General features: G+C 45.5%; 1 protein-coding gene across 1 annotated transcript in view; it reads left to right on the forward strand.

Annotated features, from left to right (window-relative positions):
- The window catches only part of LOC115112780 (protein unc-13 homolog C-like), a 246,218-nt gene that overhangs the window by 210,256 nt on the left and 20,946 nt on the right, over nt 1-15,016 (forward strand). The window contains exon 31 of the mRNA XM_065013211.1: nt 5,502-5,594. Within this exon, the coding sequence (XP_064869283.1) occupies nt 5,502-5,594 (93 nt within the window). The remainder of the gene's footprint in view (nt 1-5,501; nt 5,595-15,016) is intronic.

Raw genomic sequence — 15,016 nt, forward strand, 5'->3', positions numbered from 1 at the left:
ACGGACAATAAATATTCTACTGCTACAGCTATTTTAACTCACATTTACAGTACCTGTAGTTAAATAATTTTACATATATTAAGTGCTGGATTTTCACCCACAGCGGCCAATCCACCATTCATTCTGATCTTAACTCCAACCCTTCGATGTCCACAGAACAACCCATCTTTTCCAGTATAACGCCATTTTAATATTTCCTTTTGCAATAAATCCCTCCATTTTACGCTGATGTAGAACATTTCTACTGATACTGCCGGGGCGGCAGGGTAGCCTAGTGGTTAGAGTGTTGGACTTGTAACCGGAAGTTTGCAAGTTCAAATCCCTGAGCTGACAAGGTACAAATCTGTCATTCTGCCCCTGAACAGGCCACTGTTCCTAGGCCGTCATTGAAAATAAGAATTTGTTCTTAACTGACTTGCCTAGTTAAAAAAATATATATAATAATGATATTTCTCATTGACTGATGGGGTTTTTTCAGATCCCCTAACAATACAGTTTGCAGTTTCATCTGAACCCTGATATTATGACATAACAATCATTCCTGGACCTGACTCCAAAAGCAAGCCACAGATCATTCCTGGACCAGAAAATATATTCTATTGATTATGTATCCTCGTGACAGAGTCTGCACAAGGATGACTGTTCAATGCCCCACATATTGAGATTTTTTTTGTAGCAAGTATTTTATATAGTAGCTTAAATTGAAACTAATGACTTGATGAGTCATTGTTGTTTTGTATGTCAGTTCATAGACCCGATGCCAAGGTATTGGGACATAAAAAAAACACATAAAAAAAACTGTTTCCAACTGACTCAAATTGTATTGGTTGTTAGTGTTGATTTCTCCTGTTCCAGGTCTTAATTGTGTTGTTGTGATATCCCCCTCCCTACTCAGGATCCATTCATCAGCTCTCTCGCTCTCTCTCCAACTCCCTCTCCCTCTCCCACTCTCTCTCTCCAACTCCCTCTCCCTCTCCCACTCTCTCTCTCTCTCCTCTCTCTCTCTCTCTCTCTCTCTCTCTCTCTCTCTCTCTCGCCCTCTCTCTCCCTCTCTCTCTCCCTCTCCCTTCATCAGCTCCTACTCTAATAGCCTCTGCTTGTTTGGCAACATATTGATTAGACATCGTATCAACTAGGCTGTTAATGACACAACAGACACACAAACAACAGTACAAATCTGTCTACAGTATGTTACTACCCCCAAATCTTGCCCTCTGTCTATGCTACTACCCCCACGTCTGGCTGTTCTGCCTGTGTTACTACCCCCACGCCTGGCTGTTCTGCCTGTGTTACTACCCCCACGTCTGGCTGTCCTGTCTATGCTACTACCCCCACGTCTGGCTGTTCTGTCTATGTTATTACCCCCACGTCTGGCTGTTCTGTCTATGTTACTACCCCCACGTCTGGCTGTTCTGTCTATGTTATTACCCCCACGTCTGGCTGGTCTGTCTATGTTATTACCCCCACGTCTGGCTGTTCTGTCTGTGTTACTACCCCCACATCTGGCTGCTCTATCTGTGTTACTACCCCCACGTCTGTCTTTTCTGTCTATGTTATTACCCCCACATCTGGCTGTTCTGTCTATGTTACTACCCCCACGTCTGGCTGTTCTGTCTATGCTATTACCCCCACGTCTGGCTGTTCTGTCTATGTTATTACCCCCACGTCTGGCTGTTCTGTCTATGTTACTACCCCCACGTCTGGCTGTTCTGTCTATGTTATTACCCCCACGTCTGGCTGGTCTGTCTATGTTATTACCCCCACGTCTGGCTGTTCTGTCTGTGTTACTACTCCCACATCTGGCTGCTCTATCTGTGTTACTACCCCCACGTCTGTCTTTTCTGTCTATGTTATTACCCCCACATCTGGCTGTTCTGTCTATGTTACTACCCCCACATCTGGCTGTTCTGTCTATGTTATTACCCCCACGTCTGGCTGTTCTGTCTGTGTTACTACCGCAACATCTGGCTGCTCTATCTGTGTTACTACCCCCACGTCTGTCTTTTCTGTCTATGTTATTACCCCCACATCTGGCTGTTCTGTCTATGTTACTACCCCCACGTCTGGCTGTTCTGTCTATGCTATTACCCCCACGTCTGGCTGTTCTGCCTGTGTTATTACCCCCACGTTTGGCTGTCCTGTCTGTGTTACTACCCCCACGTCTGGCTCTTCTGTCTGTGTTACTACCTCCACATCTGGCTGTTCTGTCTGTGTTATTACCCCCACGTCTGGCTGTCCTGTCTATGTTACTACCCCCACGTCTGGCTGTTCTGTTAGTGTTACTACCTCCACATCTTGCCCTCTGTCTATGTTACTACCCCCACGTCTGGCTGTTCTGTCTATGTTATTACCCCCACGTCTAGCTGTTCTGTCTGTGTTACTACCCCCACATCTGACTGCTCTGTCTGTGTTACTACCCCCACGTCTGTCTTTTCTGTCTATGTTATTAACCCCACATCTGGCTGTTCTGTCTATGTTACTACCCCCACGTCTGGCTGTTCTGCCTGTGTTACTACCCCCACGTCTGGCTGTCCTGTCTATGTTACTACCCCCACATCTTGCCCTCTGTCTTTTTTACTACCCCCACGTCTGGCCCTCTGTCTGTGTCTGGCTGTTCTGCCTATGTTACTACTCCCACGTCTGGCTGTTCTGTTTGTGTTACTACCCCCACGTCTGGCTGTTCTGTCTATGTTACTACCCCCACGTCTGGCTGTTCTGTCTGTGTTACTACCCCCACATCTTGCCCTCTGTCTATGTTACTACCCCCACGTCTGGCCCTCTGTCTGTGTCTGGCTGTTCTGTCTATGTTACTACCCCCAAGTCTGGCTGTTTTGTCTGTGTTACTACCCCCACGTCTGGCTGTTCTGTCTATGTTACTACCCCCACGTCTGGCTCTTCTGTCTATGTTACCACCCCCATGTCTGGCTGTTCTGTCTATGTTACAACCCCCACGTCTGGCTGTTCTGTCTATGTTACCACCCCCATGTCTGGCTGTTCTGTCTATGTTACCACCCCCACATCTGGCTGTTCTGTCTATGTTACCACCCCCCATGTCTGGCTGTTCTGTCTATGTTACCACCCCCATGTCTGGATGTTCTGTCTGTCTGGCTGTTCTCCTTCTCCTCTCTCTTGTTCATCTCTATCACCCACTCCTCATCTCTATGTCTCTCTCCCTCTCTTTCACCCCCGCTCTCTCCCTTTCTCCCTCCTGGGTCTGTCATTGAGTGCGCCTCCATATTTAATGTGTGTTTGTTCTCTGCTCCGGAGAGGTTAGTGGTCCTAAATATTTGGAGTCCCTGTGTAGGGCAGCACGTTGCATTACCATTTTGTGTGTGTGTGTGTGTGTGTGTGTGTGTGTGTGTGTGTGTGTGTGTGTGTGTGTGTGTGTGTACTTCTGTTCCATTCTGTTCTTTTACTCAGAGCTTAATGCATTTATCTACAGCTCCATGTGTTGTTTTGTTTTCTCTGTAGCTTGTTTTTCTTTTGTTACTGGTTTCCAGAGATCCCTACTTCTCAGAGTGACACAGGAGGACGTGGAGTGAGTCCTTCACTTCATGTTGCAGTTTATGTTTCAGTCACTACCACAGGGGTTTCTCCTCTACCTTTCTGGATCAGTGTGTGTGTAACCTTATTTGAGATGCAGTGTTTCTGTCTTTTTGACTCTCTGTCTCACCTTTATTCGCTCCCTGTCTCTCCTTTTCTCTCTCTCCTTTTCTCTCTCTCTGTCTCTCCTTTTCTCTCTCTCTCCTTTTCTCTCTCTGTCTCTCCTTTTCTCTCTGTCTCTCCTTTTCTCTCTCTCTCTCACCTTTTCTCTCTCGCTCTCCTTTTCTCTCGCTCTCCTTTTTTCTCTCTGTGTTTCTCTTTTACTCTCTCTCTCCTTTTCTCTCACTCTCAATTCAATTCAATTCAAGGGCTTTATTGGCATGGGAAACATGTGTTAACATTGCCAAAGCAATGAGAGTGAAAAACAACAAAAATTAACAGTAAACATTACACATACAGAAGTTTCAAAACAGTAAAGACATTATAAATGTCATATTATATATATATATACAATGTACAAATAGTTAAAGGACACAAGATAAAATGAATAAGCATAAATATGGGTTGTATTTACAATGGTGTTTGTTCTTCACTGGTTGCCCTTTTCTCGTGGCAACGGGTCACAAATCTTGCTGCTGTGATGGCACACTGTGGAATTTCACCCAAAAGATATGGGAGTTTTTCAAAATTGGATTTGTTTTCGAATTCTTTGTGGATCTGTGTAATCTGGGGGAAATATGTCTCTCTATTGGGCAGGAGGTTAGGAAGTGCAGCTCAGTTTCCACCTCATTTTGTGGGCAGTGAGCACATAGCCTGTCTTCTCTTGAGAGCCATGTCTGCCTACGGCGGCCTTTCTCAATAGCAAGGCTATGCTCACTGAGTCTGTACATAGTCAAAGCTTTCCTTAATTTTGGGTCAGTCACAGTGGTCAGGTATTCTGCCGCTGTGTACTCTCTGTGTAGGGCCAAATAGCATTCTAGTTTGCTCTGTTTTTTTGTTAATTCTTTCCAATGTGTTAAGTAATTATATTTTTGTTTTCTCATGATTTGGTTGGGTCTAATTGTGCTGTTGTCCTGGGGCTCTGTAGGGTGTGTTTGTGTTTGTGAACAGAGCCCCAGGACCAGCTTGCTTAGGGGACTCTTCTCCAGGTTCATCTCTCTGTAGGTGATGGCTTTGTTATGGAAGGTTTGTGAATCGCTTCCTTTTAGGTGGTTGTAGAATTTAACGGCTCTTTTCTGGATTTTGATAATTAGTGGGTATCGGCCTAATTCTGCTCTGCATGCATTATTTGGTGTTTTACGTTGTACACGGAGGATATTTTTGCAGAATTCTGCGTGCAGAGTCTCAATTTGGTGTTTGTCCCATTTTGTGAAGTCTTGGTTGGTGAGCGGACCCCAGGACTCTCTCTCTCTCCTTTTTCTCTCTCTCTCTCTTCTCTCTCTGTCTCTCCTTTTCTTTCTCTCTGTCTCTCCTATTCTCTTTCTCTGTCTCTCCCCTCTAACTCTCTTACAACATGCGGTTGTGATGACTAGCAGGTCATTGCAGGTGATGATTCTCTCTCTCACTGTCTCTTTTCTCTCCCTTTCTCACTCCTCCTCTCTCTCTCACTCTCCTCATCTCTTCCCCTCTTTCTCTCCCTCTCTCTCCTCCTCTCTCCTCTCTCTCTGTGGCGGTAGTCTTGTATGGTGATCTCCAGGCGAGGACTCAATGTGCTCTCTCTCTCCTCCTTCCTCCTCTCATTCTCTCCTCTGACCTCCTCTCTCTCTCTCCTCCTCCTCCTCCTCCTCTCTCTCTCTCTCTCTCTCTCTCTTCCTCCTCCTCTCTCTCTCTCTTACAGTAGTGTTGTGTTGTGTTGTTGTTCTGCAGGTCAGTCTACCAATGGCTCCATGGGGGAGGTGTCTATCTATCTCTCCTTCTCTCTCTCTCTCTGACGGTAGTGTTGTATTGTTGGTCTGCAGGTCAGTCTACCGACAGCTCCGTGGGGGAGGTGTCCATGCAGGTGGATCTCATCTCTCACCCTGGCACTGGAGAGCACAAAGTCAACGTGAAGGGTGAGACACACACACGCAAGCACTCGCACATGCCATTCCAGCACTCGCACATGCCATTCCTGTACACAAACACACAGAGGAGGAAAGCTGAAACTGTGAAACAATTAAACCTCACTTTACCCCTTAGATAAGAACATTACAACAACGATCTATCTATTCATACCTGTAATGTTCAAAGAGGAACCACTGGGAGGAACATGGATAGTTGGATGTAGTTGTAGGCTAATGTTAAGCTGTCGTCATTATCAAATAGACTGCTGCTACACTACGTCCTACTTGAAACCCTATACTACAGAACACTAGTCAGCCAGAGACAGAGTGTAACGCTTGTCGTCTGGGGAAGGAGAGGAGGACCAATGTGCAGCGTGGTAAGTGTTCATATTATTTAATGAAATATGCAACACTAGACAAGACAACAAACACGACAAACAAACAGTCCTGAAAGGTGAAACAAAACCACTAAACAGGAAAGAACCACCCACAAAACACAATGGAAAACAGGCTACCTAAATATGGTTTTCAATCAGGAACAACGATTGACAGCTGCCTCTGATTGAGAACCATACCAGGCCAAACACAGAAATAGAAAATCATAGACAAACTAACATAGACAACCCACCCAACTCACGCCCTGACCTTACTAAAACAAAAGACAAAACAAAGGAACTAAGGTCAGAACGTGACAGCTCAGGACAGACTGGCGGCTCTGGCAGCTCAGGACAGACTGGCGGCTCTGGCAGCTCAGGACAGGCTGGTGGCTCTGGCAGCTCAGGACAGACGGGAGACTCTGCTAGCTCAGGACAGACGGGAGACTCTGGCAGCTCAGGACAGACGGGCGACTTTGGCAGCTCAGGACAGACGGGAGACTCTGCTAGCTCAGGACAGACGGGCGACTCTGGCAGCTCAGGACAGACGGGAGAATCTGGCAGCTCAGGACAGACGGGAGACTCTGGCAGCTCAGGACAGACGGGCGACTCTGGCAGCTCAGGACAGACGGGCGACTCTGGCAGCTCAGGACAGGCTGGCGGCTCTGGCAGCTCAGGACAGGCTGGCGGCTCTGGCAGCTCAGGACAGACGGGAGACTCTGGCAGCTCAGGACAGACGGGAGACTCTGTCAGCTCAGGACAGACGGGCGACTCTGGCAGCTCAGGACAGACGGGAGACTCTGGCAGCTCAGGACAGACGGGCGACTCTGGCAGCTCAGGACAGGCGGGAGAATCTGGCAGCTCAGGACAGGTGGGAGAATCTGGCAGCTCAGGACAGATGGGAGAATCTGGCAGCTCAGGACAGACGGGAGAATCTGGCAGCTCAGGACAGGCGGGAGAATCTGGCAGCTCAGGACAGATGTGAGAATCTGGCAGCTCAGGACAGGCGGGAGAATCTGGCAGCTCAGGACAGGCGGGAGACTCTGGCAGCTCAGGACAGACGGGAGACTCTGGTAGCGCTGGGCAGACGGGAGAATCTGGCAGCTCAGGACAGACGGGAGAATCTGGCAGCTCAGGACAGACGGGAGAATCTGGCAGCTCAGGACAGACGGGAGAATCTGGCAGCTCAAGACAGACGGGAGAATCTGGGCAGACGGGAGAATCTGGCAGCTCAGGACAGACGGGAGAATCTGGCAGCTCAGGACAGATGGGAGAATCTGGCAGCTCAGGACAGGCGGGAGAATCTGGCAGCTCAGGACAGATGGGAGAATCTGGCAGCTCAGGACAGGCGGGAGAATCTGGCAGCTCAGGACAGGCGGGAGACTCTGGCAGCTCAGGACAGACGGGAGACTCTGGTAGCGCTGGGCAGACGGGAGAATCTGGCAGCTCAGGACAGACGGGAGAATCTGGCAGCTCAGGACAGACGGGAGAATCTGGCAGCTCAGGACAGACGGGAGAATCTGGCAGCTCAAGACAGACGGGAGAATCTGGGCAGACGGGAGAATCTGGCAGCTCAGGACAGACGGGAGAATCTGGCAGCTCAGGACAGATGGGAGAATCTGGCAGCTCAGGACAGACGGGAGAATCTGGCAGCTCAGGACAGACGGGCGAATCTGGCAGCTCAGGACAGACGGGAGACTCTGGCAGCTCAGGACAGACGGGAGAATCTGGCAGCTCAGGACAGACGGGAGAATCTGGCAGGTCAGGACAGACGGGCGACTCTGGCAGCTCAGGACAGACGGGAGACTCTGGTAGCGCTGGGCAGGAGGAAGGCGCTGGCAGCGCTGGACAGGCGGGAGCACCTGTAGGGAGAAGACGGAGAGACAGCCTGGTGCGGGGGGCTGCCACCGGAGGGCTGGTGTGTGGAGGTGGCAACGGATAGACCGGACCATGAAGGCGCACTGGAGCTCTTGAGCACCGAGCCTGCCCAACCTTACCTGGTTGAATGCTCCCCGTAGCCAGGCCAGTGTGGCGGGGTGGAATAGCCCGCACTGGGCTGTGCTGGCGAACCAGGGACACCATGCGTAAGGCTGGTGCCATGTACACTGGCCCCAGGAGACGCACTGGCGCCCAGATGCGCTGAGCCGGCTTCATGGCACCTGGCTCGATGCCCACTCTAGCCCGGCAGATACGAGGCGCTGGAATGTACAGCACCGGGCTATGCACACGCACCGGGGACACCGTGCGCCTCACGGCATAACACGGTGCCTGCCCGGTCCCTCTCGCTCTCCGGTAAGCACGGGGAGTTGGCTCAGGTCTCCTACATGACTTAGCAACACTCCCCGTGTGCCGCCCCCCAAGAAATCTTTGGGGCTGCCTCTCGGGCTTCCTTGCCAGCCGTGTTCCCTCGAAGCGCTGGCTCCCATTACCTGCTGCCTCCGCTCTCCTGGTTGCCTCCACCTGTTCCCATGGGAGGCGATCCCTTCCAGGCAGCGGTTTAAACCTTATTTTACAGAACACTAGTCAGACAGAGACAGAGACCGGTGGTTTAAACCTTATTTTACAGAACACTAGTCAGACAGAGACCAGCGGTTTAAACCTTATTTTACAGAACACTAGTCAATCAGAGACCAGTGGTTTAAACCTTATTTTACAGAACACTAGTCAGACAGAGACCAGCGGTTTAAACCTTATTTTACAGAACACTAGTCAGTCAGAGACCAGAGGTTTAAACCTTATTTTACAGAACACTAGTCAGACAGAGACCAGCGGTTTAAACCTTATTTTACAGAACACTAGTCAGTCAGAGACCAGAGGTTTAAACCTTATTTTACAGAACACTAGTCAGTCAGAGACCAGCGGTTAAAACCTTATTTTACAGAACAATAGTCAGACAGAGACCAGCAGTTAAAACCTTATTTTACAGAACACTAGTCAGTCAGAGACCAGCGGTTTAAACCTTATTTTACAGAACACTAGTCAGACAGAGACCAGCGGTTTAAACCTTATTTTACAGAACACTAGTCAGACAGAGACCAGCGGTTAAAACCTTATTTTACAGAACACTAGTCAGACAGAGACCAGCGGTTTAAACCTTATTTTACAGAACACTAGTCAGACAGAGACCAGCGGTTTAAACCTTATTTTACAGAACACTAGTCAGACAGAGACCAGTGGTTTAAACCTTATTTTACAAAACACTAGTCGGTCAGAGACCAGCAGTTTAAACCTTATTTTACAGAACACTAGTCAGACAGAGAAAGAGACCGGTGGTTTAAACCTTATTTTACAGAACACTAGTCAGACAGAGATCAGAGACCAGCGGTTTAAACCTTATTTTACAGAACACTAGTCAGACAGAGACCAGCGGTTTAAACCTTATTTTACAGAACACTAGTCAGTCAGAGACAGAGACCAGCGGTTTAAACCTTATTTTACAGAACACTAGTCAGACAGAGATCAGAGACCAGTGGTTTAAACCTTATTTTACAGAACACTAGTCAGACAGAGATCAGAGACCAGCGGTTTAAACCTTATTTTACAGAACACTAGTCAGACAGAGACCAGCGGTTTAAACCTTATTTTACAGAACACTAGTCAGTCAGAGACAGAGACCAGCGGTTTAAACCTTATTTTACAGAACACTAGTCAGACAGAGACCAGCGGTTTAAACCTTATTTTACAGAACACTAGTCAGACAGAGACCGGTGGTTTAAACCTTATTTTACAGAACACTAGTCAGACAGAGACCAGCGGTTTAAACCTTATTTTACAGAACACTAGTCAGACAGAGACAGAGACAAGCGGTTTAAACCTTATTTTACAGAACACTAGTCAGTCAGAGACAGAGACAAGCGGTTTAAACCTTATGTTACAGAACACTAGTCAGACAGAGACCAGCGGTTTAAACCTTATTTTACAGAACACTAGTCAGACAGAGACCAGTGGTTTAAACCTTATTTTACAGAACACTAGTCAGACAGAGATCAGAGACCAGCGGTTTAAACCTTATTTTACAGAACACTAGTCAGACAGAGACCAGCGGTTTAAACCTTATTTTACAGAACACTAGTCAGTCAGAGACAGAGACCAGCGGTTTAAACCTTATTTTACAGAACACTAGTCAGACAGAGATCAGAGACCAGTGGTTTAAACCTTATTTTACAGAACAATAGTCAGACAGAGATCAGAGACCAGCGGTTTAAACCTTATTTTACAGAACACTAGTCAGACAGAGACCAGCGGTTTAAACCTTATTTTACAGAACACTAGTCAGTCAGAGACAGAGACCAGCGGTTTAAACCTTATTTTACAGAACACTAGTCAGACAGAGACCAGCGGTTTAAACCTTATTTTACAGAACACTAGTCAGACAGAGACCAGCGGTTTAAACCTTATTTTACAGTACACTAGTCAGACAGAGACCAGCGGTTTAAACCTTATTTTACAGAATACTAGTCAGACGGAGACCAGCGGTTTAAACCTTATTTTACAGAACACTAGTCAGACAGAGACCGGTGGTTTAAACCTTATTTTACAGAACACTAGTCAGACAGAGACCAGCGGTTTAAACCTTATTTTACAGAACACTAGTCAGACAGAGACCGGTGGTTTAAACCTTATTTTACAGAACACTAGTCAGACAGAGGCCAGCGGTTTAAACCTTATTTTACAGAACACTAGTCAGACAGAGACCAGCGGTTTAAACCTTATTTTACAGTACACTAGTCAGACAGAGACCAGCGGTTTAAACCTTATTTTACAGAACACTAGTCAGACAGAGACCAGCGGTTTAAACCTTATTTTACAGAACACTAGTCAGACAGAGACCGGTGGTTTAAACCTTATTTTACAGAACACTAGTCAGACAGAGACCAGCGGTTTAAACCTTATTTTACAGGACACTAGTCAGACAGAGACCAGCGGTTTAAACCTTATTTTACAGAACACTAGTCAGTCAGAGACAGAGACCAGTGGTTAAAACCTTATTTTACAGAACACTAGTCAGACAGAGACCAGTGGTTTAAACCTTATTTTACAGAACACTAGTCAGACAGAGACCAGCGGTTTAAACCTTATTTTACAGAACACTAGTCAGACAGAGACCAGCGGTTTAAACCTTATTTTACAGTACACTAGTCAGACAGAGACCAGCGGTTTAAACCTTATTTTACAGAACACTAGTCAGACAGAGACCAGCGGTTTAAACCTTATTTTACAGAACACTAGTCAGACAGAGACCGGTGGTTTAAACCTTATTTTACAGAACACTAGTCAGACAGAGACCAGCGGTTTAAACCTTATTTTACAGGACACTAGTCAGACAGAGACCAGCGGTTTAAACCTTATTTTACAGAACACTAGTCAGTCAGAGACAGAGACCAGTGGTTAAAACCTTATTTTACAGAACACTAGTCAGACAGAGACCAGCGGTTTAAACCTTATTTTACAGAACACTAGTCAGACAGAGACCAGCGGTTTAAACCTTATTTTACAGAACACTAGTCAGACAGAGACCAGTGGTTTAAACCTTATTTTACAGAACACTAGTCAGACAGAGACCAGCGGTTTAAACCTTATTTTACAGAACACTAGTCAGACAGAGACCAGCGGTTTAAACCTTATTTTACAGAACACTAGTCAGACAGAGATCAGAGGTTTAAACCTTATTTTACAGAACACTAGTCAGACAGAGATCAGAGACCAGCGGTTTAAACCTTATTTTACAGAACACTAGTCAGACAGAGATCAGAGACCAGTGGTTTAAACCTTATTTTACAGAACACTAGTCAGACAGAGATCAGAGACCAGCGGTTTAAACCTTGTTTTACAGAACACTAGTCAGACAGAGACCAGCGGTTAAAACCTTATTTTACAGAACACTAGTCAGTCAGAGACAGAGACCAGCGGTTTAAACCTTATTTTACAGAACACTAGTCAGTCAGAGACAGAGACCAGCGGTTTAAACCTTATTTTACAGAACACTAGTCAGACAGAGACCGGCGGTTAAAACCTTATTTTACAGAACACTAGTCAGACAGAGACCAGCGGTTTAAACCTTATTTTACAGAACACTAGTCAGACAGAGATCAGAGGTTTAAACCTTATTTTACAGAACACTAGTCAGACAGAGATCAGAGACCAGCGGTTTAAACCTTATTTTACAGAACACTAGTCAGACAGAGATCAGAGACCAGTGGTTTAAACCTTATTTTACAGAACACTAGTCAGACAGAGATCAGAGACCAGCGGTTTAAACCTTGTTTTACAGAACACTAGTCAGACAGAGACCAGCGGTTAAAACCTTATTTTACAGAACACTAGTCAGTCAGAGACAGAGACCAGTGGTTAAAACCTTATTTTACAGAACACTAGTCAGACAGAGACCAGCGGTTTAAACCTTATTTTACAGAACACTAGTCAGACAGAGATCAGAGGTTTAAACCTTATTTTACAGAACACTAGTCAGACAGAGATCAGAGACCAGCAGTTTAAACCTTATTTTACAGAACACTAGTCAGTCAGAGACAGAGACCAGCGGTTTAAACCTTATTTTACAGAACACTAGTCAGTCAGAGACAGAGACAAGCGGTTTAAACCTTATTTTACAGAACACTAGTCAGACAGAGACCAGGGGTTTAAACCTTATTTTACAGAACACTAGTCAGACAGAGACCAGTGGTTTAAACCTTATTTTACAGAACACTAGTCAGACAGAGACCAGCGGTTTAAACCTTATTTTACAGAACACTAGTCAGACAGAGACCAGCGGTTTAAACCTTATTTTACAGAACACTAGTCAGACAGAGATCAGAGACCAGAGGTTTAAACCTTATTTTACAGAACACTAGTCAGACAGAGATCAGAGACCAGCGGTTTAAACCTTATTTTACAGAACACTAGTCAGTCAGAGACAGAGACAAGCGGTTTAAACCTTATTTTACAGAACACTAGTCAGACAGAGACCAGGGGTTTAAACCTTATTTTACAGAACACTAGTCAGACAGAGACCAGCGGTTTAAACCTTATTTTACAGAACACTAGTCAGACAGAGATCAGAGACCAGTGGTTTAAACCTTATTTTACAGAACACTAGTCAGACAGAGATCAGAGACCAGCGGTTTAAACCTTGTTTTACAGAACACTAGTCAGACAGAGACCAGCGGTTTAAACCTTATTTTACAGAACACTAGTCAGTCAGAGACAGAGACCAGCGGTTTAAACCTTATTTTACAGAACACTAGTCAGACAGAGACCAGCGGTTTAAACCTTATTTTACAGAACACTAGTCAGACAGAGATCAGAGACCAGCGGTTTAAACCTTATTTTACAGAACACTAGTCAGACAGAGATCAGAGACCAGCGGTTTAAACCTTATTTTACAGGACACTAGTCAGACAGAGATCAGAGGTTTAAACCTTATTTTACAGAACACTAGTCAGTCAGAGACAGAGACCAGTGGTTAAAACCTTATTTTACAGAACACTAGTCAGACAGAGACCAGCGGTTTAAACCTTATTTTACAGAACACTAGTCAGACAGAGACCAGCGGTTTAAACCTTATTTTACAGAACACTAGTCAGACAGAGACCAGTGGTTTAAACCTTATTTTACAGAACACTAGTCAGACAGAGACTAGCGGTTTAAACCTTATTTTACAGAACACTAGTCAGACAGAGACCAGCGGTTTAAACCTTATTTTACAGAACACTAGTCAGACAGAGACCGGTGGTTTAAACCTTATTTTACAGAACACTAGTCAGACAGAGACCAGCGGTTTAAACCTTATTTTACAGAACACTAATCAGTCAGAGACAGAGACCGGCGGTTTAAACCTTATTTTACAGAACACTAGTCAGACAGAGACCAGCGGTTTAAACCTTATTTTACAGAACACTAGTCAGACAGAGACCGGTGGTTTAAACCTTATTTTACAGAACACTAGTCAGACAGAGACCAGCGGTTTAAACCTTATTTTACAGAACACTAGTCAGACAGAGACCGGTGGTTTAAACCTTATTTTACGGAACACTAGTCAGACAGAGACCAGCGGTTTAAACCTTATTTTACAGAACACTAGTCAGTCAGAGACAGAGACCGGCGGTTTAAACCTTATTTTACAGAACACTAGTCAGACAGAGACCAGCGGTTTAAACCTTATTTTACAGAACACTAGTCAGTCAGAGACAGAGACCAGTGGTTAAAACCTTATTTTACAGAACACTAGTCAGACAGAGACCAGCGGTTTAAACCTTATTTTACAGAACACTAGTCAGTCAGAGACAGAGACCGGCGGTTTAAACCTTATTTTACAGAACACTAGTCAGACAGAGACCAGCGGTTTAAACCTTATTTTACAGAACACTAGTCAGACAGAGACCAGCGGTTTAAACCTTATTTTACAGAACACTAGTCAGACAGAGACCAGTGGTTTAAACCTTATTTTACAAAACACTAGTCGGTCAGAGACCAGCAGTTTAAACCTTATTTTACAGAACACTAGTCAGACAGAGAAAGAGACCGGTGGTTTAAACCTTATTTTACAGAACACTAGTCAGACAGAGATCAGAGACCAGCGGTTTAAACCTTATTTTACAGAACACTAGTCAGACAGAGACCAGCGGTTTAAACCTTATTTTACAGAACACTAGTCAGTCAGAGACAGAGACCAGCGGTTTAAACCTTATTTTACAGAACACTAGTCAGACAGAGATCAGAGACCAGTGGTTTAAACCTTATTTTACAGAACACTAGTCAGACAGAGATCAGAGACCAGCGGTTTAAACCTTATTTTACAGAACACTAGTCAGACAGAGACCAGCGGTTTAAACCTTATTTTACAGAACACTAGTCAGTCAGAGACAGAGACCAGCGGTTTAAACCTTATTTTACAGAACACTAGTCAGTCAGAGACAGAGACCAGCGGTTTAAACCTTATTTTACAGAACACTAGTCAGTCAGAGACAGAGACAAGCGGTTTAAACCTTATTTTACAGAACACTAGTCAGACAGAGACCAGGGGTTTAAACCTTATTTTACAGAACACTAGTCAGACAG

The sequence above is a fragment of the Oncorhynchus nerka genome, linkage group LG28 (assembly GCF_034236695.1).
Source record: "Oncorhynchus nerka isolate Pitt River linkage group LG28, Oner_Uvic_2.0, whole genome shotgun sequence".
In the NCBI taxonomy this organism is placed as follows: domain Eukaryota; kingdom Metazoa; phylum Chordata; class Actinopteri; order Salmoniformes; family Salmonidae; genus Oncorhynchus; species Oncorhynchus nerka.